At 41.2% G+C, this 26,734-nt stretch overlaps 1 protein-coding gene across 7 annotated transcripts in view; it reads left to right on the top strand.

Moving 5' to 3' along the window:
• DYM (dymeclin) overlaps positions 1-26,734 on the top strand; it is a 232,299-nt gene that overhangs the window by 107,791 nt on the left and 97,774 nt on the right. For all 7 annotated transcript variants that reach the window (XM_065662611.1, XM_065662607.1, XM_065662609.1 and 4 more), the window contains 2 exons: positions 6,413-6,526; positions 7,838-7,932. In XM_065662611.1, coding sequence (XP_065518683.1) covers positions 6,413-6,526; positions 7,838-7,932 — 209 coding nt within the window. The remainder of the gene's footprint in view (positions 1-6,412; positions 6,527-7,837; positions 7,933-26,734) is intronic.

The raw sequence follows: 26,734 nt of genomic DNA, 5'->3' as shown, positions 1-26,734 counted from the left end.
GAGTGGCAAGTTGACTGGGGGAAGAAGAAGCTGGGAAGGAAGAGAAACTTCTCAGAGGAATGTGATGTGGGAGGGCAAGGAGCTGGGAATGAGCCACAGGGAGTTAAAACAGAAAGGGTAACAGCTTGTGCATAGCACAGGGAGCCATAGATGTATGACAGAGATATGACTGGAGGTTATCTAACTTGTTCCAGTCCCATTCTTCTTTTCCTGTGGAGACACCCCTTGTGAGAGAGCAGATGGTGGGACCTGGAGGCTCCTGAGTTCCATCACAGTGTGAATCAAGGAACTTCCACTTGGTTGGTGAAGCACAGGGATGTGCCCCACAAAATAACACCAAAAGGGGTAGAAAGAAATATGGGCCTCAATTTATCTGTGGGAGAAGGTCGCTTTTCTATTTCGCTTGCAAATGAGAGACTCTAAGAAATGGCATATTAGAGATTTAATCACTAAGTTGATCTTTTTTGTTGGGGTAAGCATATTTTGTCTCAGAGAGGGGGAAAATACCTACTCTTTGGGTATTGTTTTGGAGCAAATTGAGTGAAAATCTTTCTTTTCAATAAGCATCGGGAAATATGTGCCTTTATGTGGCAATGGTTTGGATTTACTTGTGCATCATGTCAAAACAAATGGTATTCTATAGTACCCATTTTTGTATTTATATTTTGTTTTAAAGGTTTTATTACATTTTCAATAACGTAAGTGTTCAGAAGTTTCAGGATATGAAATATGCAGTCACAGCTTATCCTGTTAATATTTATGTATTACAGAGTACAAACATTCAAAAAACAGTGTATTTTTCTTCTGGAAGGTTCAGGTGCTCAGCTTGGATGCTTTGTTGTCAAAGTGGTTCATTTATTTCCTTACATAAAATCTTTTCTTGAAAACAGATATAGTCACATAGTCATAATTTCACATAAACTGTTTTTAAGAAATCACAATTAATTGCAACTGAAGTGACTGTCTACACTTCATTTAGCATTTTGCAGTTGTGAAATAACCCACTAACTTGCTATATGTGATCATATGTTTATGTTTAGCAGCCTCAGGATGATTAAGTTCTCCTCTAGCAGAGTATCTTCTTGCTGTGAATTTCATGTGTATAATCCATTAATTACTTAACTAACAGCTTTTTAACTTTTCATTGCCTCTTTTGTGAAAATACAGATAGATTTCTCTGTCTTTCAGGCTGTTCCTGTTAATCTTCTATGCTGTCCATCCTGACCAGATGTCCTTGTTTACTGAAACTCCTTGGATAACTTGCTTTCATTTAGACTATCACCACTTTGTCTTTAAATAGTATTAGTGACTTGTTCCAACCAGAAATTATACTTGTTTCCACATTCACTCATAGCCAGCTATATGTGGAAACCTCTCGTGTAGTGATTTCATGTTTCCTATTTGTTCCTCAGCTTTAACCATTCTTCCTTAAATACCTCTCAAGTCTTTCCCTCTTCCGCATATTCTGATTTTTCTATCCTTTTAACAGAAGGTGTTTACCAGAAGTTGTCACTTTTGAGCCTGTTGCTGGGGGTGTTTGTCACCTTAGCCAGCTACTTCACTACTATTAAATGTTGTTTTTTCCATTCTGTAGGTCAGTCACTGGCTTCACTTTAGCTGCTTGTGGGAAACAGGAAGGTGCTGACAGTAAGTCAGGGGTTAGCTAGCATCTGATGATGGAGATACTTTTTTCATGTTTTATTTTAATGATCTGAATTTGTATTTTGTCTCTTCATGTATGGTACAGAAAGGATTTCAGATCTCAAACTGCATCAGCTTGCCTACTAACATGAATTTCCTGAGCCTACAAAGTATGTCTTACATGGCTGTGTCTTTTTTTGTCATTGTAGAGTATCTAGTCTATAATGATATTTGGGATGTACCTCTTGTTGCGTAGGCCTTTGTATGCGTGATTTTCCAAAGCATAAATGGGTAAGAATCCTTTTAGGATGTTCCTCTTTTTTGGGAGGTTCATCAGAAGAGATCTTTCAGCACAGACAAATGAAATCTTCCCTGAAATAATTAAAGAGAGGCTTTCAGGTATGCTAGGAATAAAGTGAGAGAGGAGAGGGTTTGATGAATCATAATTGGGATGCTATTTCAGATGTCTCTTGTACTGTGAAAGTACAAGACACACAGTGAAGGTAAAAATGAGGGTGGGAGGTAAAGGAAAGAAACATATATGCATGTGGAATATGCAGAGCATGGAAGGTTAAACAATGTTTTTAATAAAAACCAAACCACCACCCAAAAAAGGCAGTTTTAAAATAGTACTGATAAAGTATTACCCTTGTCTGGAATAAACTTAATCAGATTTTTTTTTTCCACTTGGGTTTTGCTTTAGAATCTATTGACTAAGAGTTTTGATAAAATATACGTGTAATTATGTCTTGAGTAGTAAGTATTCCTTACAGTAGGATCCTACATGATACTAGGGGAAACATAATATCCCCCAAAGCCTTGTGTTAAATAATACCCTGATTTTTGCCAGCAGTACTGCTATCAGAAGTGGTGGGAACAGCCATGGTACTGTTGCAAAGCACAGCTTGGAACACTGTGCCGTGGAGTAATTGAGAAGCAAATGCCTTGAAGTGTGTCCTGGGCAGCATCAGCAGCAGCTGAGGGGGGAGACAAGAAAACCAGTGATATGAAGGTGATGGCTGCTTGGAGGAGGAGTCCTGTGAGAAGGACTCCTTCATGTAAAAAAAAAGTATTTTTTCATTTTAATTTGCTGATCTGAATCTTTCTGATTAATCATGAATAGTTCTGTCAGGAGCACAAAGTTTGCTGAGAAGAGGAACTGCTGGATGTGTCAAAAGTCTGTCTGATATTACTTTGATTGGATAGGTCTGTCTTTGGTTTATGTTTGGAGCTGATAAAAATGCTTTTGAAGTCACAAGTGAGAGTATAGTGTGTAAGAGAGGGAGGACTTGATCCCAACTGATAATGAAAAGAAACCCTTAAAGCATGGAGACCTATAGAGTACATGTTTTGGATTTAAGGGCAAAAGTTGATGAATAGAATGAAGCAGAGTTATATGGAGGTTACAGGGTGCTTTGGGTATGTATTTCAGAGCAGTTGACATCAAACAGTTGTAGTCTAACCTCTGCATTCTCAACACGGATACAATTTGCATTACAGTCATTTGTGAGTAACTATTGGGGGTTCCTCAGAACAGCATAGTATTTAAGATCGTTGATGCTTCACAGATTGTAATATTAATTTGATTAATTCACATGCTTTTGTGGGAGGCATGTACTTGTGCATGTCTTAAACTTACTGCAGGAATGAATGCTGCTGAATAGAAAAGAAATTCAGCAAGAGGCGCATTGTAAAATACTCCAAACTGCCTTATTGCAACTCATATTTGGAAGGATTGGTCATCAGCGGTCTGTTGGCTGATTCTGTTGGTGATATTCCAAACCCAACTATGGGGAGCATGGGGAAAATTCAAAATGAAAGCAGACTGATGGAAGAGAAACAAAGATCAGGAAGATAATTGGAAAGGGAACTTCCTACTTGAAGTGTTCTTTTTATAATACAACTTCTGATTTTCTCTCCGAAGAAATGTGTTCTATTTAAAAACAAGTTGTCATCTGCAGTGACAGTCATGCTGTTAATATTCATATGGGACTCTTACATAGCCTACTCATATTCCACTGTATGAAAAGCATCCTGGCCTGTATCAGCACCAGTGTGGCAGCAGGGCCAGGGCAGTGATTGTTCCCCTGCCCTGGGCACTGGTGAGGCCGCACCTCGAATCCTGTGCTAAGCTCTGGGCCCCTCACTACAAGAGGGACATTGAGGTGCTGGAGCAGGGCCAGAGGAGGGCAATGGAGCTGGTGCAGGGCCTGGAGCACAAGTGTGATGGGGAACGGCTGAGGGACCTGGGGGGTTCAGTCTGGAGAAGGCTCGGGGGGACGTGATGGCTCCCTACAAGTGCCTGACAGGAGGATGGAGCCAGGAGGGGCTGGGCTCTGCTCCCAAGGAACAAGGGATGGGACAAGAGGAACCGGCCTCAAGCTACACCAGGGCAGGTTTAGATGGAGCTGAGGAACAATTCCTGCCCCAGAGGGTGCTCAGGCATTGGAACAGGCTGCCCAGGGCAGGGCTGGAATCATCATCCCCGGAGACACTTGAAAGATGTGTAGATGTGGCACTTAGGGTTGTGGTTTACCAATTGGACTCAATAATTTTAAGGGACTTTTCCAACCTAAACAATACTGTGATCCTGTAATTCAAAAAGGTTTGCACAGATCCGGGCTCTGGGCTGAATAGAAGGAGTTAGCAAAATAGCTCTTGGTCTCCTGTTTCCTTCTTCAGTATATGCAACGAAAAAAAGATTGCTTAACATACTGCATTTAATGACCTTTAGTGAACAGTGTACATGACCATCATTAATAATCCCCTTAAATACAGAAAATAAAGAATTTCAAATTACAAAATTAATATTTTGGAAAATGCAGATATGGTGTGACCTTGTTGGATTCCATATCTGTGCTGTTTTTGTGGTTAGCAACCAAGTGACCGCATCGTTTAGAAACGTGGCATATAATGGTGTGCAAACACATGATTATTAGAGAAACAAAGCAACCCTTAGCCATTACCAGTAATGAAACAAGTTGGTGTTATCCACTGTTAACAAATAAATAACCTATATGTTGATAAATAAATATATGCCTGTATGTTGATTGTCCATTTCTCCAGGTCACATAAATGTGTAAGTACAACCAGCATTTTTACTTTCAGATGTGGAGTTATTTCTCTGTGGCACTGTTGAGTTGAAGTGGAAGAGTCTGCCCTACCAAACAAAGGGATGATGCTATAACTCTTCAAAATGAGAGCTGCCTAAGCTATGGGCCCACATTTTGCTGTAGATTTTGCAGAATTGAATATTATATTCCTTCAGAAGCCTGTGTAGACACCATTGCATAGTTGTTTTTTTTTTTTTTTAGGTAACTGTATGAGGCTTCAGATTCTAAAAGTGCCTTTTTAAAATATTTCAGAATTTCACTAAATTAATATATGATTTTAATTTTGCATTCCAGATAGCCCTTCTTTTTCACAAATACAATTGTGATTCTTTCCATCCAGTTTATATGACTGTGTAGGTCTTAGAAGGAGTAAATAGTATAAAATCAGCAGCAACTTGAAGTAGTTCCTAGCATTGCCTTTTCCTTTGGCCTTCCACAAGTCATTCAGCATCCAACTCTTCATATCTCCTCGTAGGAATTCAGTTACTACTTCTCCATCCTCTCTCTAAAAGAGGTTTTGCTTTGAGAGCTTGTTAGTGGGAGGAAGAGGGAATTCGAAAAGCAGAAATTATATAAATTGAAGGGCAACAATTTTTTTACTCATCCAAAGGAGAACTGGCAAGAAGGGATATGGTCAGAAGTGCTTTCGTATAACTTCTGAAGAGTTAAATAATGGGTTTAATGAAGTTGTTTGTTGAGGTTGATAGGGATTAGATTTTTTAAATACATCTGTGTTATTTTCTTTGAATGTGAAGTTTCGATGAAACGCACTTCTAATATATCAAAAATTAAGTTATATGGAGTTATAGCTTCATGTTAAGTAATCCTTGTTAAGCGAATTTTTGTTTTGACCCAGAATAAACCTGACATTATAGAGGATCTTCTCCACTAGTTGAGTTCCGGTTGACTCATTTTTACCAGTTCTTTAAGGCAGGGATTTTACGCTCTTATCACTGTGGGTTGATTGGATGAGTATTCTGATAGGAGAGAGCGGATTGATTCTCATTCTGCAGTAAACTCAGAAATGGTAGCAAACTTCATCTACCCTGATGGTGGAGAGCACTGAAAGATATGCAGCTCTTAACCTAGCTGATGACTTTCACTAACCTATTAAGGGAAGAGACATCGCATCTGGCAAGAGAAAGGCTTCAGTGTGAAGTCAACAGTTAACCTGTTGATCTGCCCCGTGACCTCCAGCATATGTGCTCTTGCCGATCATTCAGGGATTGTACATGCTGCCTCTTGCCCAGTTGGTAATGAGGGAAAATAGGAAGGAATTGGCAATGTTATTCAGGTGTCTGGGGTGGAACTGAAGACTTTATAAAGTGTGAAGGGTAAGATCAAAAAGAATACAGGCTTGTGGTGGCACAGGGCATAGAAATTAGGGAAATGCCAAGTTGAATCATCTTTCTACACATAGTGTGTTTCCACTTGACTGATGATAAAGTTGGTGAGATCTGTGAGCTGATAGTACTGCAGAGGTCTGTCTTTTTTGTTCTTTATTACTATTTTTCTAATCATGCTTTAGAATCCAATAGATTTTGTCATGTTTGAGTCTGGAAGCTAATTTACCTATCATAAGGAATACAAGAGTACAAACAGCTTTTGGTGTTCTTATTCAGACCTAGGTACTGAAGAATTTTGTTCTTGTTTTTCAGATATTGAAAAATATCACCTGGTATGCTGAGCGTGTTTTAACAGAGATCTCACTTGGGAGTCTCCTGATATTAGTCGTGATAAGAACCATCCAGTATAACATGACACGGACAAGGGTAAGAGTTATGTGTAGCGCTTACACACATCATGTGCATTTCTAACTTCAACAGCATCAATTCAGTTTCAAATAGGATGTGGGATTTTCTTCATTCTATTGCAACCAGTTGGCATTTGAATTTATAGGAGGGAAGGAAATGGATAAATCAGCCATATTAACTAAGCACAATGTGGTTCTGAACTTGTAACATCATTTCTGTATCATCATCCAGTTCTGTGAGTAGGATTCTCCAAAGACGGTAATTCAGACACTGCACTCATCTTCAGATGAGAAGAAAAGTTCCTTAGTTTTATGAGAAGAAATGATTCCTGTAGGTTGTTTGCCTCTCAAGTTACTCAGAAGGTGGGAAGTTCAGCTCTACTTGTTAGTGTTCTATGAAGTAGGACAGTGGCTGGGCCATAAAAGTTTTCTGAGCTCTAGCAAACAAAACTGTTTCAACTTTATAGTGTTGTATTAGATTGCTTTTGTGCATTTTTCTAGTATTTGATTCTATAACTTATCTCAAACATATAAGTGTGGTATCCTACACTTCTGAGTATATTTAGCAATTGAAGGCACGGAAGTTTTTACATTGAATAGTAGCAAAAAAGGTTTAAATATATTTTAAATTGGAAGAATTCAGGATCAAAACTTATGATCGAAAGAAACTGAGAGAAACAATGCCATTCTTGACATACATTTGTAGGATTTGGAATCTGTTATGTTATATGTATTTTAGATTTGAGTAGGGAAATAAACCCTTATTGGATTGTATAAGTGAAAAGTTTGGTTCTCTGCAAACCCTTGGCTTCACTGGGGCCAATATTTAAATGCTTATCTGGACAAATGGTTTCGGGGGTGCTAACAAGGGCACCAGGTCTCTGAAGTATCATATGGTTATAGTTGTGGGATAGATAGAATGCTTTGAAAGAGTTAACAGGGAGATGAGCTCTGAAGCAGAAAATTTTAGGATAAGACTGCAAAAGGGAGAGAGAGAAACGGAGAGAACAAGAATGTTTCTCAGTATTTGTTGTATCTATGATGTCATTGTAAATAACATTGCTAACAAAATGTATATGTCTATCCATATGGACATACACATTCCAAAATCTGAATGAAACAATCATTCTTTTGTAAGCCTTACAACTTAAGACAGCCATTTAAAGCATCACCAAGTATGTACACTTTGCATTTCTGCTGGATGCTTTTGACTGTGTCCTTTAAAGCAGCACGTATTACTCAGTCTTTTGAATGATTCCTGTAATAGGTGTCAGTGTGTATCATTAGAACAGCTTGATGTAGGTTTTTTCTTTCCTCTTGTTTCTGACAGGACAAATACCTTCATACAAATTGTCTGGCAGCCTTAGCAAATATGTCAGCACAGTTCCGCTCACTTCATCAGTATGCGGCTCAGAGGATCATCAGGTAAATATAAAGAGTCTCAAAACTCATCTTTGAAATTCAAGAGTAGAGGAACTTGAATTCTGTATTCCTTAATAGATACCAATGAAGTAAATGGATGAAATGCTAACTGAATTACTAAACAATCCTAGAATAAACCAGTTTGCCTTATGCTTGAATCTGTTCTGAATGCACAAAAGATACTTGTTTCTCTGTCTGGGAAACTTCTGAGTCTATTAACAGAACAGCTCAGTAGCTGTTTTCATACCAGAAGGTTTTCAGGGATTTGTGTGGTTGGTTTATGGTTGTGGTTTTTTTAATCATGTAGCACCTGATTAAAAAAAGGCACTAGAGTGGTGGTTCTCAAATACTGTACTGACTGGATTTTCAACTTGCTTTGTTTCTTCCTCCTCATTTGGCAGTAGATCTATTTGTTAAATCAGACATAACACAATGACCATTTTGTGATGATACGGGCAAACACGTGCTTTTCAACTGATAAAGTGTATTAGCCTGTATAGTCATAAGTAGTCAATATCTGCTCTGGTTCTAAAATGGGGCCATAACTTTAAAGAAGTAGATACTGAAGGTGCAGATCACTTTGTAAAGGCAGGTAATTATGTGTCCAGCATCCTTCTCGTCTTGGCAGCCAGCCCCTCTCCAAGCTCCAGGGCAAACTGGGAAGGTCCTTGTTAATGCCATCTGGAATAAACTGTTAACAGTGCTTGTCAAATACAGACAGTATGCCAAAAATAAGTAAATGATAATTACATGCCTGTACACTTTGTAAAGGGCTGGATTAACAAGGCATTGTTCTTAAGCTGTTGCTCTTCAGGATTTAATTCTCTCTTGAGTTCCTTCTCTTTTGGAAATGGTTGATTGTAGAGGTATGGACAGCAAACCAGTATGAAAGTGTTCTGCCTTTACCTTTTCCCTTCTGATGCTTGCTCTGTTTGCATACCTTTTGCAGTGACAGTGGTTGTTCAGAATTTGAGTTGCAGCTATTTTCCTGTGACCTATTACAGACATAATCTGAAATAATTGCTTGCTTCGTTTCTCAAATCATAGACACAGAGTCTGAGTTTTCCAAGCTTTTGCAAATGTCGCACCCTGAAATCATAGTTCCTGGTGTGGTGTGAGATGCTCTACCTTGAGGCTTAAACACTTGGTCTGTTTTCTGTGTGGCACCTCGCTTCAGAGCTTTTTCCAATGTTCCCAGTTTCTGATTTTGTTCCATTTTATTTTGCTGCTGTTCCTGCAGACCAAAGTTAACGTGTTCCTCTGGTAGTTGGAGCAGGAAGAGGTTACCTTGCTAGTAATGTTACAGCCAGCTCTACCATTGCTCTGTAATTTTGAGTGCTCTAGACTGACTGCATGTGTATTTCTGAGTGGCTTGGCTTTTGTCAAAATGCTCTGACTTTATGGGCATCTACTGTTCAAAGTAAGTTTTTAGCTGGATTGCTTTGATTTAGTTGGTTTACAAAATGGCTAAGCATGTAGTCTGCTGGACTATAGTCCAAAGATACTCCATTGCTGTTAATTTGAAGCTTCTCCCTTGCTGCCAGATGCTCCATTATATTGTTATTATTGTGGAAATAGTGGAGGTGACTTCAAATTTGAAAAAGAAACAGGGAAACAGGAGGAGGGTTAGGGAAGGAAGATCTTACTCTGCAGTTAAAAAACAGTACATTTGGAAAATAGGCAAAAATGGCCACCAAGTTTGGGATTTAATTTGTCACCAAGATCATGATTGCATGTAACTCAAAAGACCCAACTATAAACCTGTGTTTAACTCTGTTGGAAAATGCCCTGTGGTGCTAGAAGATGAGCAGGCTGGAAGGCAGAGTCAGTTGAAGGGGCAGCTTGTCTCCTGTATGATTTTACTACAAGTATGGTACCATTTTCTTCTGAGGAGCTTTACAACCTTGGGTTCCCTGTCAGGCTTAAGCACCATAAAGGAAGTATTTTAACTCAATTTCCTCTCAAAACCGACAGATTTGTTCTAAGTTTCTGTTACTAAGAACAGCAATAGGAATACACATTTCATAAGAGATTGATGTTTTGAAGCATATGTTGTCCTTCCTTTTCCTACCTTATGAAGCCTGTTAGACACGATTAAACTTACCCAGAGCTGATGGACCCAGGTTTGTCCATGATGCCAAAGCAGAATATTTATATTTAAATTCCTGTTCTGGTTCTACCATCAGAGTGCAAGCATCTCTGAGAGAAGAAACCACAGTATCCATAATGAAAAAGTAGTTTCAGTAAAGGAAGAGCCTAAAAAGAAGATGGTATTGTATATTACATGAAGTATTTTAGGGTATAGTTTTTTTAAATTAAGCAGCTATGAAACACTTAACTTAAAATCTGCTTAGCAATATAACTGAACAGTTATAATTCAAGCTTTACCAGATGCTCTAATGAGTCCTTCCTTAATGTGAGAAGTAATTCCATTTCCATGCAGGCTTTTTCCTAATCCTGTTCTGAGCATAGACTGCCAATTGTTTTAAATTCTGAAGACTATTTTCTCTGAAAGAATTAGCTGGGAATATTCAATGTAGTGTACTTAAGATCTCAACAAAGTACAGCTTCATAATGTTGGGTAATTTGTGTCACAGAAAGCATGAAAATTGATAGATTTGTATAAATCTATCACAAGCAGCTGCTGGAAGTAAAAATAGATGTGATAGATGTTTTATAGTAAGATCCAACCCACTGTTCACTTAGTGTTGGATGTCTTCTATTGCAGATTACCCTGACTTCACGATCCTTCCCTTCTCTATCCACTGCTAGCACTGGTTTGTTTCTAATTACACAGAGCTATTTTATCACAATAGTGCCAAGGGTGATGCTGCAGTGCACTGTGTCTCTGTCATATTTGTGGAGTGCTGACATTTGTAGTATCTTTAAATTATATTGGTAGACTTATTATAAACAAATAAAATGTGTGTTGATGTCATTGTTGTCACAAATGGCTACCAGAAGCGGCTATATAGTCTCTAAGCGGTAAAGCACAACCAGGTGGAGTGTCACTTACCTGCAGTGAGTGTAGGTTTTGCCTTTGCTTGGTTTCTGTTCTACAAGTCCAGTTACCAAAAAGTGAAGCCATAACTGCAATATTAGGGCAGGTATTCAATTTGTCTCTTAAAACTTCAGTTAGTTGGCATTAATTCCTTTAACCTATTTGGAAACAGCTTTCAGGATCTTTGGTTTTGCTGCTGCTAGCCTACCTACTCCAGTATGTGACACACTTGGAAATGGAGAGTCTGTCCCTGAACAGCTGTATTCTGACATCTCATCACCATGTCAATCAGCGACAAGAAAATGACTGATTACTTAAGGCAACCACTTTTCCTATAGGTTCATGTGTTGGAATGTTTGCGGTTTTCTGAGCAGGCATATACCACTAGAGGTTGCCGTACACCTCACTAATTAGACATGCACTTTTAATATTAAATGACTTTATGAGGCTAGAAATACTATCCAGTTTTCTTTTTTAATACACTGTCACCACAGCTGTTCACACACAGGGCTGTGTGCACCGCTGAGAACACTTTATTGGTTGTGCTTCTCCCTGTCAGGTGACATAAGGGACTTAAATATCAAAAGATGGCACATAATTATATCAGTGTCAGATCCTGTAGACATCTTTGGCTATCATAGTGAGTTCAGTGGGGTTCCCAGAATGATACGAAAAAAGAGGTTTGTCAGCTGTGACTGCCCCATCCATGGCAGTGTTCAAGGCCAGGTTGGACACAGGGGCTTGGAGCAAGCTGCTCCAGTGGAAGGGGTCCCTGCCCATGGCAGGGGTTGGAGCTGGAGGAGCTTGAAGGACCCTTCCGACCCAAACCATTCTGCAATTCTGTGATCCTCCTGATGCTCACAGGAGTCAGGTGGAATCAGGAAAAAAGGTGTACTTAAAAGGGATACAGATCAGAGACTTGGGCACGCTGTGGGATGCAGTATGTGGTGCTTGAGTGTCATTGTAGACCTGCTGTACCTGTTAGGAAAACAAAGCATGACACCTACAGCCGGCCGTGCCTATTCTATGTCTGACTGGAAGAAGCAGAGGTAGCAACCCTACTTCTCACTGGTTGGCCAGCCTGGTAGTTGTATGATACCCTGGAGCATAATGCTGACCACTAGATTTGCTCAGTGTTGGGTTTGGTTTCTCTTTTTTTTTAAATACAGCTGTAAGTATTGTGCTTAAATATCCATGCTTGTAAAGGGAGACTGCATCACTGTGGATCTCCAAGTCTGCCTTCTCTCATCTGGGAGGATGAAGCCTTTCTTTTCCTTTGTGCTCTTCAGCAAAGTCTGCATCAATTTTTAGAGTCAATTATGCTTCTTAAGCTACTAGAAAAATTCCCATCCATTCTGACAGGTGCTGCTGTATTTGAGAAGTTTCACCTCGCCAACAAAACCATTTTGGTTTTGCAGTTTCCTAATTTAGTAATTTAATTTTTCTGATACAGTTTCCTCTTATAGAAGTCTGTCAGGATTTTCTTGAGCGAAGATAATTATGGAGGTTCTTTAAGAGCAAGAATACATGAAGTTGATTTAAACTGCACTTTTTAAACTTAGTTTAAGATTATGCTGGGTTGAAACCTGTGTTTAAGTTGTAATATATGAGTTTGTAGAAATGTTGTATTGCTGCTGCAATGTATTTATTAAGTGCATACCAGCTGCAAGCTTCTTTGATCAGCAAATTTCATGCTGGATGAGAAAAAAGCTTACTATCATTAGTACTGCAGAGAGTAAAAAATACATATAGCATAAGGAGAAAATGCATTTCTCATAAGTGGTCATTTAACTTGATTTTTTCCTAGGGAAGTCACTGGAACAGGTTGCCCAGGGGGGTTGTGGAGTCTCCTACACTGGAGATATTCAAGGCCCGCCTGGACAAGTTCCTGTGTGATGTACTGTAGGTTACCCTGCTCTTGCAGGGGGGTTGGACTAGATGATCTTTTGAGGTCCCTTCCAACCCTTGGGATTCTGTGATTCTGTGAATTTTCATAATAGATGCATGGAGCTCTGTGTTTTATATTCCTGCATATGAAACCATGTAGCTAGTTTTTAAAAATATAGAATTATAGAATAGTTTGGGTTGGAAAGGACCTTAAGATCATCCAGTTCCAAGCCCCTGCCATGGGCAGGGACACCTCACACTAACCCCTGTCACCCAAGGCTTCGTCCAACCTGGCCTTGAACACCACCACGGATGGAGCATTCACAACCTCCCTGGGCAACCCGTTCCAGTACCTCACCACCCTCACAGGAAAGAATTTCCTCCTTATACCCAATCTAAACTTCCCCTGTTTAAGTTTTAACCCGTTACCCCTTCTCCTGTCACTACAGTCCCTGACGAAGAGTCCCTCCCCAGCATCCCTATAGGCCCCCTTCAGGTACTGGAGGGCTGCTCTGAGGTCTCCACGCAGCCTTCTCTTCTCCAGGCTGAACAGCCCCAACTTCCTCAGCCTGTCTTCATACAAGAGGTGCTCCACTCCCTGATCATCCTCTTGGCCTCCTCTGGGCTTGTTCCAGCAGTTCCATGTCCTTTTTATGTTGAGGACACCAGAACTGCACACAATGCTGCAGGTGAGGTCTCACAAGAGCAGAGCAGAGGGGCAGGATCACCTCCTTCGCCCTGCTGGTCACGCTCCTTTTGATGCAGCCCAGGATGTGGTTGCTTTCCGGGCTGCGAGCGCACACTGCAGCCGGCTCATGTTCATTTTCTCATCGACCAGCACCCCCAAGTCCTTCTCTGCAGGGCCGCTCTGAATCTCTTCTCTGCCCAACCTGTAGCTGTGCCTGGGATTGCTCCTACCCAGGTGTAGGACCTTGCACTTGGCATGGTTGAACTTCATAAGGCTGGCATCAGCCCACCTCACAAGCGTGTCAAGGTCCCTCTGGATGGCATCCCTTCCCTCCAGCATATCAACCGGACCACACAGCTTGGTGTCATCGGCAAACTTGCTGAGGGCGCACTCAATCCCACTGTCCATGTCAGCGACAAAGATGTTAAACAAGACTGGTCGGACCCAACCCCGATCCCTGAGGGACACCACTCATTACTGGTCTCCAGCCAGACATTGAGCCATTGACCGCAACTCTTTGCATGCGGCCATCCAGCCAGTTCTTTATCCACAGAGTGGTCCATCCATCAAACTGATGTCTCTCCAATTTAGAGACAAGGATGTCATGTGGGACAGTGTTGAACGCATGGAATAATGTGCATCCAGATTTCATTGTTTCCAAGTTGTTTCAACTTCTTAATGATTACAAGTTTTTCCAGGCATTTATTTAATGATGGCTCTGCTTGCTCTGAGTAAAATGGTCAGAGTAGTGTGAAACATTTGTGATCCAAGCAGTAACTCCAGGTTAAAAAGTGAGTTATTAAAACATGTTGTGAACTATTTACTTTTTTCTATATTAGTACACAATCTTTAATCATTTAGATGTGTGCTTTATTCTTGGGTACTGGTAAAATTCTTGAGTGCTTGGATTTGCAGAAATGAAAAGTAGTTTGTTTGCAGAAGAAAGTTCACTGCTTTTCCAAGACTGCATTTTGCTTACAATGTAAATATCTGTTGGGTTTGTGAATGTGAATTTTGGTTATTTCACAGTTCTCCTTAATAAAGTAGCTACATTTTTCTTGCAGTGTTTTCCTTTTACAGTCATCTTTACAGAACTGCACATCTTTGTAAGGAGGAAACGAAGCATTTTTTCACATGTTGCTGTGTTTGTGATGATGACTCTGTGATGTGTGTTAATTATGTCTGATACCATGGGGGCTTTTTTTGCTGCCTTATGAGTATTTATTGAAAATATTTTTATTTATTTTATATTTGTGTGTATATATATAGGTGAAGTGTTTTTTAAACCTACAGTTTCTTCAGCAAGGAGCTCTGTGTATAGAAAGCATCTTGAGTTTGCTAGGAGTTTGGTTATTCAAATAGTTCAGTGTGTGTGTTCAGCAAAGAAGAAAAACATTTATGCAGCAGATACTTGTGATCTGACCTGTTATTAGGGGCCATGTTCGACTGAAAAATCTGAAGTTGTTGGGGTGTGAATGTGATAGAATTAGAACTTACCAATTGCTTAATAAATTTTTTAGCAGTGTCAATAATGAGATGTAGTTGCTGGCTCGAAACTCATTAGGTTGTTTATCTTCACACAGGAACATAAACAAAGTTCTCTCCCATGTGGCTTTGCACACTGTGAGCATTCTGGTTTTCCTGCCTATTTTACTTTGATGTCCATGGTGCTTTTGGGAAGCTCTTTAACGTACAGCTTCCTCTTTTGCTGGAGGAGAGCAATGGGACAGTTGATGCAGAAAACTAGTAAAATGGAGTTACCCAAATCAGAGGCACTTCTTAAGGAGAAGAACTTGGAATAAAACCCCAAGTTGCTGCATGAATGCTTCAAAGCTGTTTGATTTATAATTTAATTCTCATTTCAAAAGCATAGGAACAAAAGAGTTGCTTCTTATACAGGAATTATGATTTTTAAATGGTGAAACGTTCACTTAGCATTTTTTACTTTAAGTGAGATATGTAAATGGAACAAAAGAAATTAAGTGAATACAGTATGCAGTACTTCTACGAAACTCACCTTGCTGGCTTCTTTCTTAGAGCAGGGGAGTGAATGGTGTTAAATTAGAGCTGTTTTTTCAGATAGATAATTTCCTAAAATTGTTCCAAATTTAGGAGTTGGAACCCTTTGACCCTATGAAGCATTATTTTGGAAAAATAATCTAATTTCAGAAATGTCAGCTTTCAGTTTTCATTAAAAAAAGAAAAATATGTACAGCAGAATAGCCAACCTATACCTTTATTAACACAGAACATGAATACTAGTTCCTCCTTCTTTTATTACTGTTGTAATAAGGGATTTCTGTTGCTTAGAGCTGTGTGGCTCCAAGGATGCTTTGAAACACACAGGTTTGCATCATACCATGCACACTGGGAGCCCAGACTTTAATGGCTTTAATGCCAATGTAGGAGCGATTAGTAGACAAGTCTTTTATATTCTGGGTTCAAATCTTAATTGGACCATTAAATTAAATCTCAGTTTACTGATCTCTTAATCGTAATAGAGTGTTCATAGTAGCACACCCTAGAGAAAAGAGGCTGCTTCTGCTCTCACACCAGTGTAGATCAGGAGACTTCACAAGTTATACAATCATAAAAGATTAAGCTCTAAAAGGGGTGCTTGGAATTAATGTCCTGTGGCCAGAGCTGTTAAATACTGAACCCTCTGAGCATCAGCTGTCCTCTTCCCTTTTATAACAAAAAGAAAAGTAAAAAGAAAGGGATAGATGTTAATGAACAGTTTCACTAAACCACTGAGGTCTGCCTCTGAAGATACTGAGAGAGGCGTATTCACAAATCCATGGTTTCTGATTGTAAAATATAAGTATCTCTGGTCTGAGCTGTTCAAGAATAATAGGTAATTTTTTTCTTCTCTTTTGCATCACCTGTGGAGTGTGGCTGTGCTAGAAGGAAATTACCTTGATCAAAGTTATCTCAACAGTATGACTATTTCCTAAGTTTTTTAAATGAAGATGTCTTTAATGTTGGGCGTATGTTGGATTTTTCGGCGGTGCTCATGGTGGAGGGCATGAGTGTGCAGTATGCCCTGCAGCCCTGGCCTTTGATTCAGTACTTGGGAAGACCTATTGATACAAACAATTACTTTCGGTAATTCCTGTCCCAGAATGTTTTCATACAGACATCATGTCACTGAAATAAACAGGAAGCATCTTTCTGTGATCCTTCAGGTGATTTATCTGCCGCTCAATGAGCTTGTTTGATTTTCGGTGTTGGTTGTAAAGCAGTAGCAAGTGACCTGTTCATCCCAGCAGACTTTCATTGCCAAATAGTACTCTGCCTGATGAATTTGTTACTTAGAAATATTTGTGTTGATTTACCCCCCTTCCCCTTGTCCTTCACTTTGCTGTCATTTACCTTGTGCTGTAAGACTTGGATTTCAGCAATAAATTCTCTTCAGTATAGAAGGCCATAGAACTGACTGGTTGACATTGCCTCAGAAATAAGAATTAAAAACCTCAAGGACATTTTAGTGCTGCTTAACTTTGAAAATAGTTTTGTAGCATTTTAGTTTAGAGGAGAAGACATTTATTATCTAACCTGGATATAAAATGATTCTTTATTAATGAGAAACTGCTTTATGGTAATATTTTTTCTTATCCCCCATGCAGTACAGTTGCAAAAGTGGTAATCCCATTTTTATTAGCTGTTTCAACAACTAATAAAGTGGAGTGAAAACTAGCAGCTGCTCGGAAGATGGGCTTTCATGATATTCTCATATTCAGGCCATGTTTGAAAGAGGACATTATGCAAGCAGATCATCCAACAGCTCTGTTGTAGACTGAGCTGTGCTTTTACCCTGTGGACTGTCAGTAGAAGTTGTAAGCACAGCAGGATAACTGGAGAGATTTCTACATCAACTGGTCAGCCTAGGGTAGCTTTGGATTGCTCTTTTACAAGCTGTTTGCAGACACAGGCATGCTAGTCTGTTTGCAGGTGGTTTTTATGCCCTTCATCCTTCATTCTGCCACTGTTCTTACTTACATGTACAGAGGTTCCTGAGTCCATGGGGTGGCTTTTGTTGGGAGACAGAAGCAATCTATAAAGATCTGAATAGAGTTAAATAAAAGAAACATATGCTGGCCTTATTAGTAGCATGTTGACCTAGATTAGCTGTGGGGAAGCTTATAAGCTGATCAGCCATTTCAAAATTGGGAGGTGTCATTGCAATTAGTAGAAAAGACTGTGACAAAAGGGGAGACGACATTGATGAGATATGGGAAATGAGAATATTAGTAGCAAATGTCGTCTTGTTGATATGACTTACCAATGCAAATGTAATGAGGCTAACATTTAAAGGGAGTGAAACATCCTTTGTTACCATGCATGGAGTGTCGTCACGGTCAAGCAGTGTTAAAATACTGCTTCAGATGTTCAAACAGAAAGAGGAGTACTCCATGTGGGCTTGCCTGTTTTTGCCTGTGTGTAACATATGGAGGTGAGGTTTTAGGCTGATATCAGCTGTTTCCAACATGGAAATATCATTGAACTTGGTTTAAGCCTGGTTGAACCTGCTGGGGATTCTGAGTGGGCACCTGATGGGACAGTAATACCCTCGACCCCATCTGGTGTGAGCAGTTGAGTGCCCTGCATGCCATTAGAAGTGTTCAGAGCCTGGGACCCCCAAGCTCATGGGTTATGGAGAATTCCCAGATGGATAGGCTCATAGCTTTATTTTGAGATAGATTGGAATGGTGTGAACCACAGAGTAGCCTTGGGCACACGATTACTTCTCTCTGTCTTGTGGTCTTCTCACGTGGAGCAGATTGGTTGAACTGTTATTCTCTGCTTTGCATGTCACGGCATAGGACTCCTTACAAATGCCATTGTTTATTGCTCATCTGGCTTAAAAAGGTTTTTAATATCTAAATACGTGCCACTCTACAAAATTCAGCTTCAGACAAGATAATTTGCTCTTCCCCTGACCACTTGTTGTGTTTCTGCTGACTTTCTGACATTTCTGCTGTGTTTCTGACCAGGTAGCGCTGTCATTTTCGGGGGGGGGAAGTCATTACTACAACTCATTGTTCTTCTGATGCCCAGGAAATTGTACAGTCCTCACTGTCTTGAAGTTTATTTTTGATACTTGTCTCAGGGAATCCAGAGCATCACGCAGATACTTGCATTCATCAGAGTGACAGTCTGGAGGTAGAAAATCTTGTTGTCCCATCTTTAATTATTATTACTGTCCCATTCATAGTTGTCGTGCCACATAAGCTCTTTGAAAACAGTACAGTTTGATAATAGTCTTAAAACTGGTGAATTAAACTTTTCTTTTTTTAGTGGAACCTTACAGCTTCGTAAACTGATGATCTTGCCAATGTATTACAATGGAGGGGAAGAAATACTTGAGGAAACCTGTGCAGAAATAACTTATTTTGTGATACACTTCCACTGTGATTTTGCAGATGAATTTGCAGAGTAGACTGAGGTTCCGAGTCATGCACTTCAGTTTTCTACATGTTTAATAGGGAAAGGAAGCAAAAATATGAAAGCCAGTAGCATTATTCCAGTCCAGCTAGTGCAATTTTGATTTCTTTTACCTGGCCTGGAAGAAAAGGTTAAGACCACTAAAATGTTTACTGGGTTGTGTACCACTGTGTTTGAGATTTGGTTGTGTAAGGTACAGTACCCTGAAGATGTGAATCTTGTAGTCCTATTTCATAGCAATAAATAGTCCTGCATAAGATTTTCTGAGATTTAAAAAAACCCAGGGTACTCTAATTGTCTCTTAGAAACTATTATTTGCTATTCTAGTAGAATCCTAGAAGCTGTCACCTTGTCTTCTCAGTATGCTTTGAATGGAACGTAGTTACAGGTGACTTGAGATAATGACTTGAGTGAACCTGTCTTTTATCTTCACTTGCAGGGTGTTGGGCTCATTATCTGCTTTATTCAGACACAACGTGTACTCTTTCCTTTTTAGAAATTACCTCTTTGGAAAAAAACTGTGGGCTGTGATCTAAAGAATTGAATGAGTGATGAACTTACATGGATTTATCTGACAATTAAAATAGTATTATGGCTGTAAGTAAGCACGAGTATCAAACAAAAAGTATTGATTACAAAATTACTTTTTTCTTTCTTGTCAGGCTGATGCTTATTTCTCATTAAACTCATGTTGTTATATATGTCTAACATAGTTCCAGCATTGCAGTTCAGTGAACTAATTTTACTTTCCAGGTACGTGAAGCCGGGGTAGGTATGAGTGGGTGCAAGGAGGGAAGGAGAGCACTTACTTATTACGCCCAAATTAAGTGTGTTGGTGCCCTCCAAATTGCTCCTGAAAATCTTCCTTTCCACCACACATGGAAATTTTTTGGTTCATTCAGACCCCATGTTAAGAGATGTTTTTCCAACTGGCTTTTTAACTCGTTTTAGGAATACGTGATAACAGTTCATGAAATTTTTGAGTCTCTTAAGCACTCAAGCCAAGACTGTACTTGTTGAATCAAAGCCAGAAGTGCATTCAGCTCTGGAGCAACAGCACAAGAGGGACGTGGAGCTGCTGGAGCGAGTCCAGAGGAGGCCACGGAGATGCTGCGAGGGTTGGAGCAGCTCTGCTCTGGAGCCAGGCTGAGAGAGCTGGGCTGGGGCAGCCTGGAGAAGAGAAGGCTCCTGAAGGGGAGACCTGAGAGCAGCTCCAGTGCCTGAAGGGGCTGCAGGGAACCTGGAGAGGGGCTTGGGACAAGGGCCTGTAGGGACAGGCCAAGGGGAATGGCTTGAACCTGCCCGAGGGGAGACTGAGATGAGCTCTTAGGCAGAAGCTCTTTGCTGTGAGGGTGCTGAGGCGCTGGCACAGGGTGCCCAGAGAAGCTGTGGCTGCCCCATCCCTGGCAGTGCTCAAGGCCAGGTTGGACACAGGGGCTTGGAGCAAGCTGCTCCAGTGGAAGGGGTCCCTGCCTGTGGCAGGGGTTGGAACTGGATGAGCTTTAAGGTCCCTTCCAACCTAAGCCGTTCCATGACTCCTAGCACCATACACTTTCACCAAGCTTGTGTGGCTCTCAAAGAGCATATTGCACTTTGTAACATCTGACACTTTTAAATGGAGGGTGAAACTATAGGTAGGGAAGAAAGAATGGAGATTTAACAACTTTAATGTGCATCAGTTCTTTACAACTGTTGAGTGACTCATTCTTTTTAATGGTAATGGCCTTCAGCAAGTTTAGGAAAGAACAAGCTTTTAGGTAAAATAAATACACTTAGTTCTGCAATGAATAAATATATTTGCTGTGAAGTTGTGTAGAGACATGTTTCTGTAAGTCATTAATTGTGCTCTTGGGTCCACAAGGAAGTCTTTCTGCATATGCTGCAATTTACATGGGCTCAGATGGGTGAATGCTGCAGCAGAACAGGGTGAGGGCTCAGAGAAGCGGTGCCCTCTCTTGCGGTGCTGTAGCCATTGTCTCCCAATGGAGGATTTTCAGGTTCATGCAGACTGAGATGCAAATGTCAGTGTTAATGCGGGTGTTGTAGGCACCTCCTGTAATCCCGTACAGAGCCTGTGAATTATCACAAGTGTCTAGCCAAAGGATAAAAGCGCAGGAGGTTTCAAAAGCAACATTCCCATAGTAGCATCTCTTAAGCTGCCAGGGATGTGTGCCTTCCAAGTAACCAGTGCATCTGGGTGATTAAAGCCTTTGCTCTTTGTCTGAAACATCAGTGCTGAATAGATGCTTCCTCTGAGCTCTTTCATATCCTTTTTTTGTTACGGGTCATCAGTTGCTTGTGTCTGCTTCTAATATACAAATTCTTTTGTTCTCTTTATAGAGCTTCATCTGTACAGGGCTAATTTGGCCTTTCCATAGCAGAATCTCATATATTTATAATTTTATTTTCAGTCTATCAAGCATCTCCAGAACTTGTTTGGTTTTCATTTCCTTGCCTTCCTTCACTATAAATACTTTCATGCATAAAGATAATATTCCTCTCAGAAGCCTGTTGTATACATTTGGCCAGTACTGTGACAGAGTGCTGCTTCAGGGCATGGGAACTTAACGTCTCTGACACATTATCACAAATAATCACTTCTTAAGTATTTAAATAATTTTCATGCTTCTCTATTCCATGTTGTTACAGCACCTTTAACCCTATAACGACCCCTCGCCCCCAGACTGCTGTTTTGCAATAATGTAATTTAAAATCCTGTCATCACTCTACGCTATAAGATAAAAATTTAGTGATACTCGTATCCCAAAAGCAGGCCTGCAAGACTGAAGTATTTTTAGAGAAGTCACCCTGTTGCTTAGGTTAGGAAGTTAGATGAGGATCAAGGAGGAAGGAAAGTACTAGGAGTGAAAAAGGATCAAGTCAGGGATTACTTGAGAGCTGACACATGCACGTCTTTGGGGACCTGATGAAGCGCATCTGGGACTCTTGCAGTTGCAAGACCACTGACTGTTGGTTCACATCTGGAGAACTGCCACTGGGTTTTGGGCCCCTGGACATAGGAAAGGTGTTTCTGGACTGGGGCAAGTTCAGTGGAAGCCTTCCCCATGGTTTCGGGTCTGGAGAACTTTTTGGAAGATGGGCTTGAGGGATTTAGGCTTTTTTAGCTTGGACAAAAGGTGTCAAGGCAAGGCTACGGCAGGAGTTTCAGAAGAAGGGTTAGCAGCATTCCTACATTCATAGTAGTGGATTACTGAGAAGACAGAACCAAGCTCTTTATAGAAGTGTGTAGCAGGAAGATGAGAATGAATGGTCATGAGCTGAAGTCAGGAGATTCCAGCCTGATGAAAGACAAGAATTCGTCATGGTCAGGGAAGCATTGACAAGCAGCTTGGAGAAGTCTTAGCGTCTCTGTCCCTGGTGACTTTCAAGACCCAACTGGACAAATCCCTGGTCTGGCCTGGATTCCGTATTAACCCTGCTTTGACCAGGAGGTCAGGCTAGAGACCTCCTAGGGTCCTTCTCAACCTTAATTAGGACTCTTAAGATAAGAATAGTTAAAAAAATACTGAAACTGGCTGAAAAAGGAGGAATTGCTTTAAGTGTTCTAGTATGGTGAAGGCCAATGCAATCTCCTGCATCCCTAGTGCCGACTTTTATTGTAGAATCATAGAATCATAGAATAGTTAGGGTTGGAAAGGACCTCAAGATCATCCAGTTCCAATGCCCCTGCCATGGGCAGGGACACCTCACACTAAACCATCCCACCCAAGGCTTCATCCAACCTGGCCTTGAACACTGCCAGGGATGGAGCACTCACAACCTCCCTGGGCAACCCATTCCAGTGCCTCACCACCCTAACAGGAAAGAATTTCCTCCTTAGATCCAATCTAAACTTCCCCTGTTTAAGTTTTAACCCGTTACCCCTTGTCCTGTCACTACAGTCCCTGACGAAGAGTCCCTCCCCAGCATCCCTATAGGCCCCCTTCAGATACTGGAAGGCTGCTCTGAGGTCTCCACGCAGCCTTCTCTTCTCCAGGCTGAACAGCCCCAACTTCCTCAGCCTGTCTTCATACGGGAGGTGCTCCAGCCCCTGATCATCCTTGTGGCCTCCTCTGGACTTGTTCCAGCAGTTCCATGTCCTTTTTATGTTGAGGACACCAGAACTGCACACAATGCTCCAGGTGAGGTCTCACAAGAGCAGAGCAGAGGGGCAGGAGCACCTCCTTCGCCCTGCTGGTCACGCTCCTTTTGATGCAGCCCAGGATACGGTTGGCTTTCTGGGCTGCGGGCGCACACTGAAGCCGGCTCATGTTCATTTTCTCATCGACCAGCATCCCCAAGTCCTTCTCCTTGGGCCGCTCTGAATCTCTTCTCTGCCCAACCTGTAGCTGTGCCTGGGATTGCTCCGACCCAGGTGTAGGACCTTGTACTTGGCATGATTGAAATTCATGTGGTTGGCATCAGCCCACCTCACAAGCGTGTCAAGGTCCCTCTGGATGGCATCCCTTCCCTCCAGCTTATCAACCGGACCACACAGCTTGATGTCATCGGCAAACTTGCTGGGGACGCACTCAATCCCACTGTCCATGTCACCGATGAAGGTGTTAAACAAGACCGGTCCCAACACCGATCCCTGAGGGACACCACTCGTTGCCGGTCTCCAGCCGGACATTGAGCCATTGACCACAACTCTTTGCATGCAGCCATCCAGCCAGTTCTTTATCCACCGAGTGGTTCATCCATCAAATTGATGTCTCTCCAATTTAGAGACAAGGATGTCGTGTGGGACAGTGTCAAACACTTTGCACAAGTCCAGGTAGATGACATCAACTGCTTTACCCTTACCCATCAATCCTGTAGCCCCATCATAGAAGGCCACCAAATTGGTCAGTCAGGATTTCCCCTTAGTGAAGCCATGCTGGCTGTCACCAAGCACCTTGTTGTTTTTCATGTGCCTTAGCATGCCTTCCAGGAGAATGTGCTCCAAGATTTTGCCAGGCACAGAGGTGAGACTGACTGGTCTGTAACTCCCCGAGTCTTCCATTTTCCCCTTCTTGAAAATGGGGGTTATATTTCCCTTTTTCCAGTCGTCGGGAACTTCACCTGACTGCCATGATTTTTCAAATGTGATGGCCAGTGGCTCAGCAACTTCACTGGCCAGCTCCTTCAGGACCCACGGATGGATTCCATCAGGTCCCACGGACTTGTGTGCGTTCAGATTTTGAAGATGGTCCCAAACCAGATCCTCTCCTACAGTGGGCCCAAGGTCTTCATTCTCACAGTCCCTGCATCTACCTTCTAAGACCTGGGTGGTGCAGTCAGAGCCTTTGCCAGTGAAGACTGAGGCAAAGAAGTCATTCAGAACCTCAGCCTTCTCCAAATCCTGTGTAGCCAGTTCTCCCGAAAGCTTCCTCAGGGGGCCTATGTTGTCCCTAGTCTGTTTTTGTTTGCTATGATTGTACCTTTAAGCAGCTTAATTTTGCTAATACCACATTGACAGAAAACCACCCCAAAGAACACCAGATTACGTTTCCATGGGCATATGCATGTTAGGCTTTCATAACAGTCTTGTTACTGGAAACCAAATATGTAGTACTCTTTCTGCTGTGGTTCGTCAGCACCACAGTTAGTCATGTCATCAGCAGCAGAGTGCTACAGGGAAATGAAAACTTTGATCTGAAATTCTAATTTCAGATGAGGTATACAATCTATTTTACCTTTGGCAAGAAGGCAGATAGGCTTTCGATGGTTTACCTTTCCAGTGTTTATACTGTATGAATTAACATTAATAGGTGATATTTTAGGCGGAGCATAAATAAACCATTCTCACAGAGTGAGTGATCTAATAAATTGTTGCAGTCATCTGTGTAGTATTTGAGTACAAGAATGTATTTTGTTTGGGTTTGGTATGGGAACGTAAGAGAAAGGACTAATAGGACTTCCTAAAACACAAGTTATCCAGCATGAACAGTAATAGACATGCTCGCAGCACATCACAACATTCTCCACACATGTACATAGGTAGTTTGGGATGCTGACTAACATGTACTAGTTTAATTAGCTTCTACTTGCATAGTTTCTTTTTTAAATAAAGCTTTCACATTGGCTTTCCCATAAAGTCATGTTGTAGCATAACTTGCCTTTGGAAAAGACAGCGATTAAGTCTTCAAACTCCACAAAAGATGTTATTTGCTGTGCATTTTTCAAATTCTGCTGCAGAAACAATATGACCTAAATATTTAATCAGGCTTAGCAGAATTGGCTTTTTTTATTGCAGCAGATTAATCTAGTTTCTCTGAGCTGATACATGTGGCATGTATGTCTTCAAGACCTTATGTTTTCTCAGTAACATTAAAGATTTATATCCTTCATAAAATCTGGCATGCACCAAGAGGAAGACTACGAATTACAATTACTTAAACATTAGCACTGGGAATTCTTCTTCTGAATCCTCTAGATGCTGTTTCAGACTAGGTTGTACTCATAAGGGCATTAGTGAGTACTGGCTTTCTACTGCTTTTCTATATCCCGCCCGATTTACTTCATTTCTGTGTTGTCAAAAAGATGTCAGCCTGGTGGTGCTGTTTGTGTTTTTGTCCTTGATATATTTATTTTAAAATTGCAGTTGACTTCACTAGGGAAAATACCAGCTTTCTGGTTTAAATAAATAAGGATGTACGTGGCTTTGCCTGTTTTGCTTAGTGCTGTTGTCTCGTTCAAGTCTGTTCTTGAAGTTACGGGTGAAAAAAATTAATATGAGCATATCCATGGATTTCTTAGGTCTTATTTTTTTTCTAAAAAGGCTTATTTTTTTCTGTTTAAACTGTAGCTGTAGTCTTGTATACACCTCTTGGATTGCATGGAGTTTGAGTTAAAAATCGGAAGTGATATGATCACCTAAACCAGACCAGTTGCCACGGCTGTTTGAGACATTGGCAAACACAGGAATAGCAGGTTTGAAAGAATCTGTAGCAAAGTCTTGTTTGTTGGTTGGTTGGATGATCTGCGTGTTTCAGATGATCAGGGAGACTCAGTAAAGCTGCAGAAAGCCACAGCATCCATTCATGCCAAGAGGGCAAGCCCCATCCTGGGGTGCATCAAGCATAGTAAAACCAGCCAGTGAAAAGAGGTGATGGTCCTGCTGAATTCAGCTTTGGTGTGGCCTCACTGGAGTTCTGTGTGCAGTGCTGAGGCCCACCATTTAAAAAGGGAGTGAAGATACTTCAGTGTGTCTGAATGTGTCCAGAGGAGAGCAACAAAGCTGTTGAGAGGTCTCAAAGGGATGTCCAATGAGGGGCAGCTGGGGAATTCAGGCTCATCTAGTTTGGAGAGAAGATGGCTGAGGACCAGCCTCAGCTCTATACACCTTCCTGAGGAAGGGATGTGCAAAGGGAGGTGCTGAGCTTCTCTCACTGGGATCCAGTGACAGGATGCTTGGAGATGGTTCAAACCTACATCAGAGAAGGTTAGTCTGGACGTTAGGAAGTATTTCTTTACAGGGAGAGTGGTCAAAGCCTTGAACAGGCTTCCTAGCTAGTCAGTGCCCCAAGCTAGTCAGTGCTCAAGAGGCATTTGGACAATGCCCTTAAAAACGTGCTTGAACTTGGTCAGCCTTGAGTTGGTCAGAAAGTAGGATTAGATGGTTGTTGTAGGTCTCTTCCAATTGAAAATATTCTATGCAGGTGGGATGTGAATTTGCCATCACATGAGTGCTGTTCAGCTCATTGTTAATCTCCACCTTCAGCTAACATCGACATCAGACTCGCATTGATGTGGAGTGCTTCTTTGATGCCCTTGTTTGGGGTTGTCCAGACTCTATGGAA

This window comes from Lathamus discolor, chromosome Z (assembly GCF_037157495.1).
Source record: "Lathamus discolor isolate bLatDis1 chromosome Z, bLatDis1.hap1, whole genome shotgun sequence".
Lineage (NCBI taxonomy): Eukaryota > Metazoa > Chordata > Aves > Psittaciformes > Psittacidae > Lathamus > Lathamus discolor.
The sequence above is the reverse complement of the archived record's forward strand: the minus strand, read 5'-3'. Positions and strand labels throughout refer to the sequence as shown.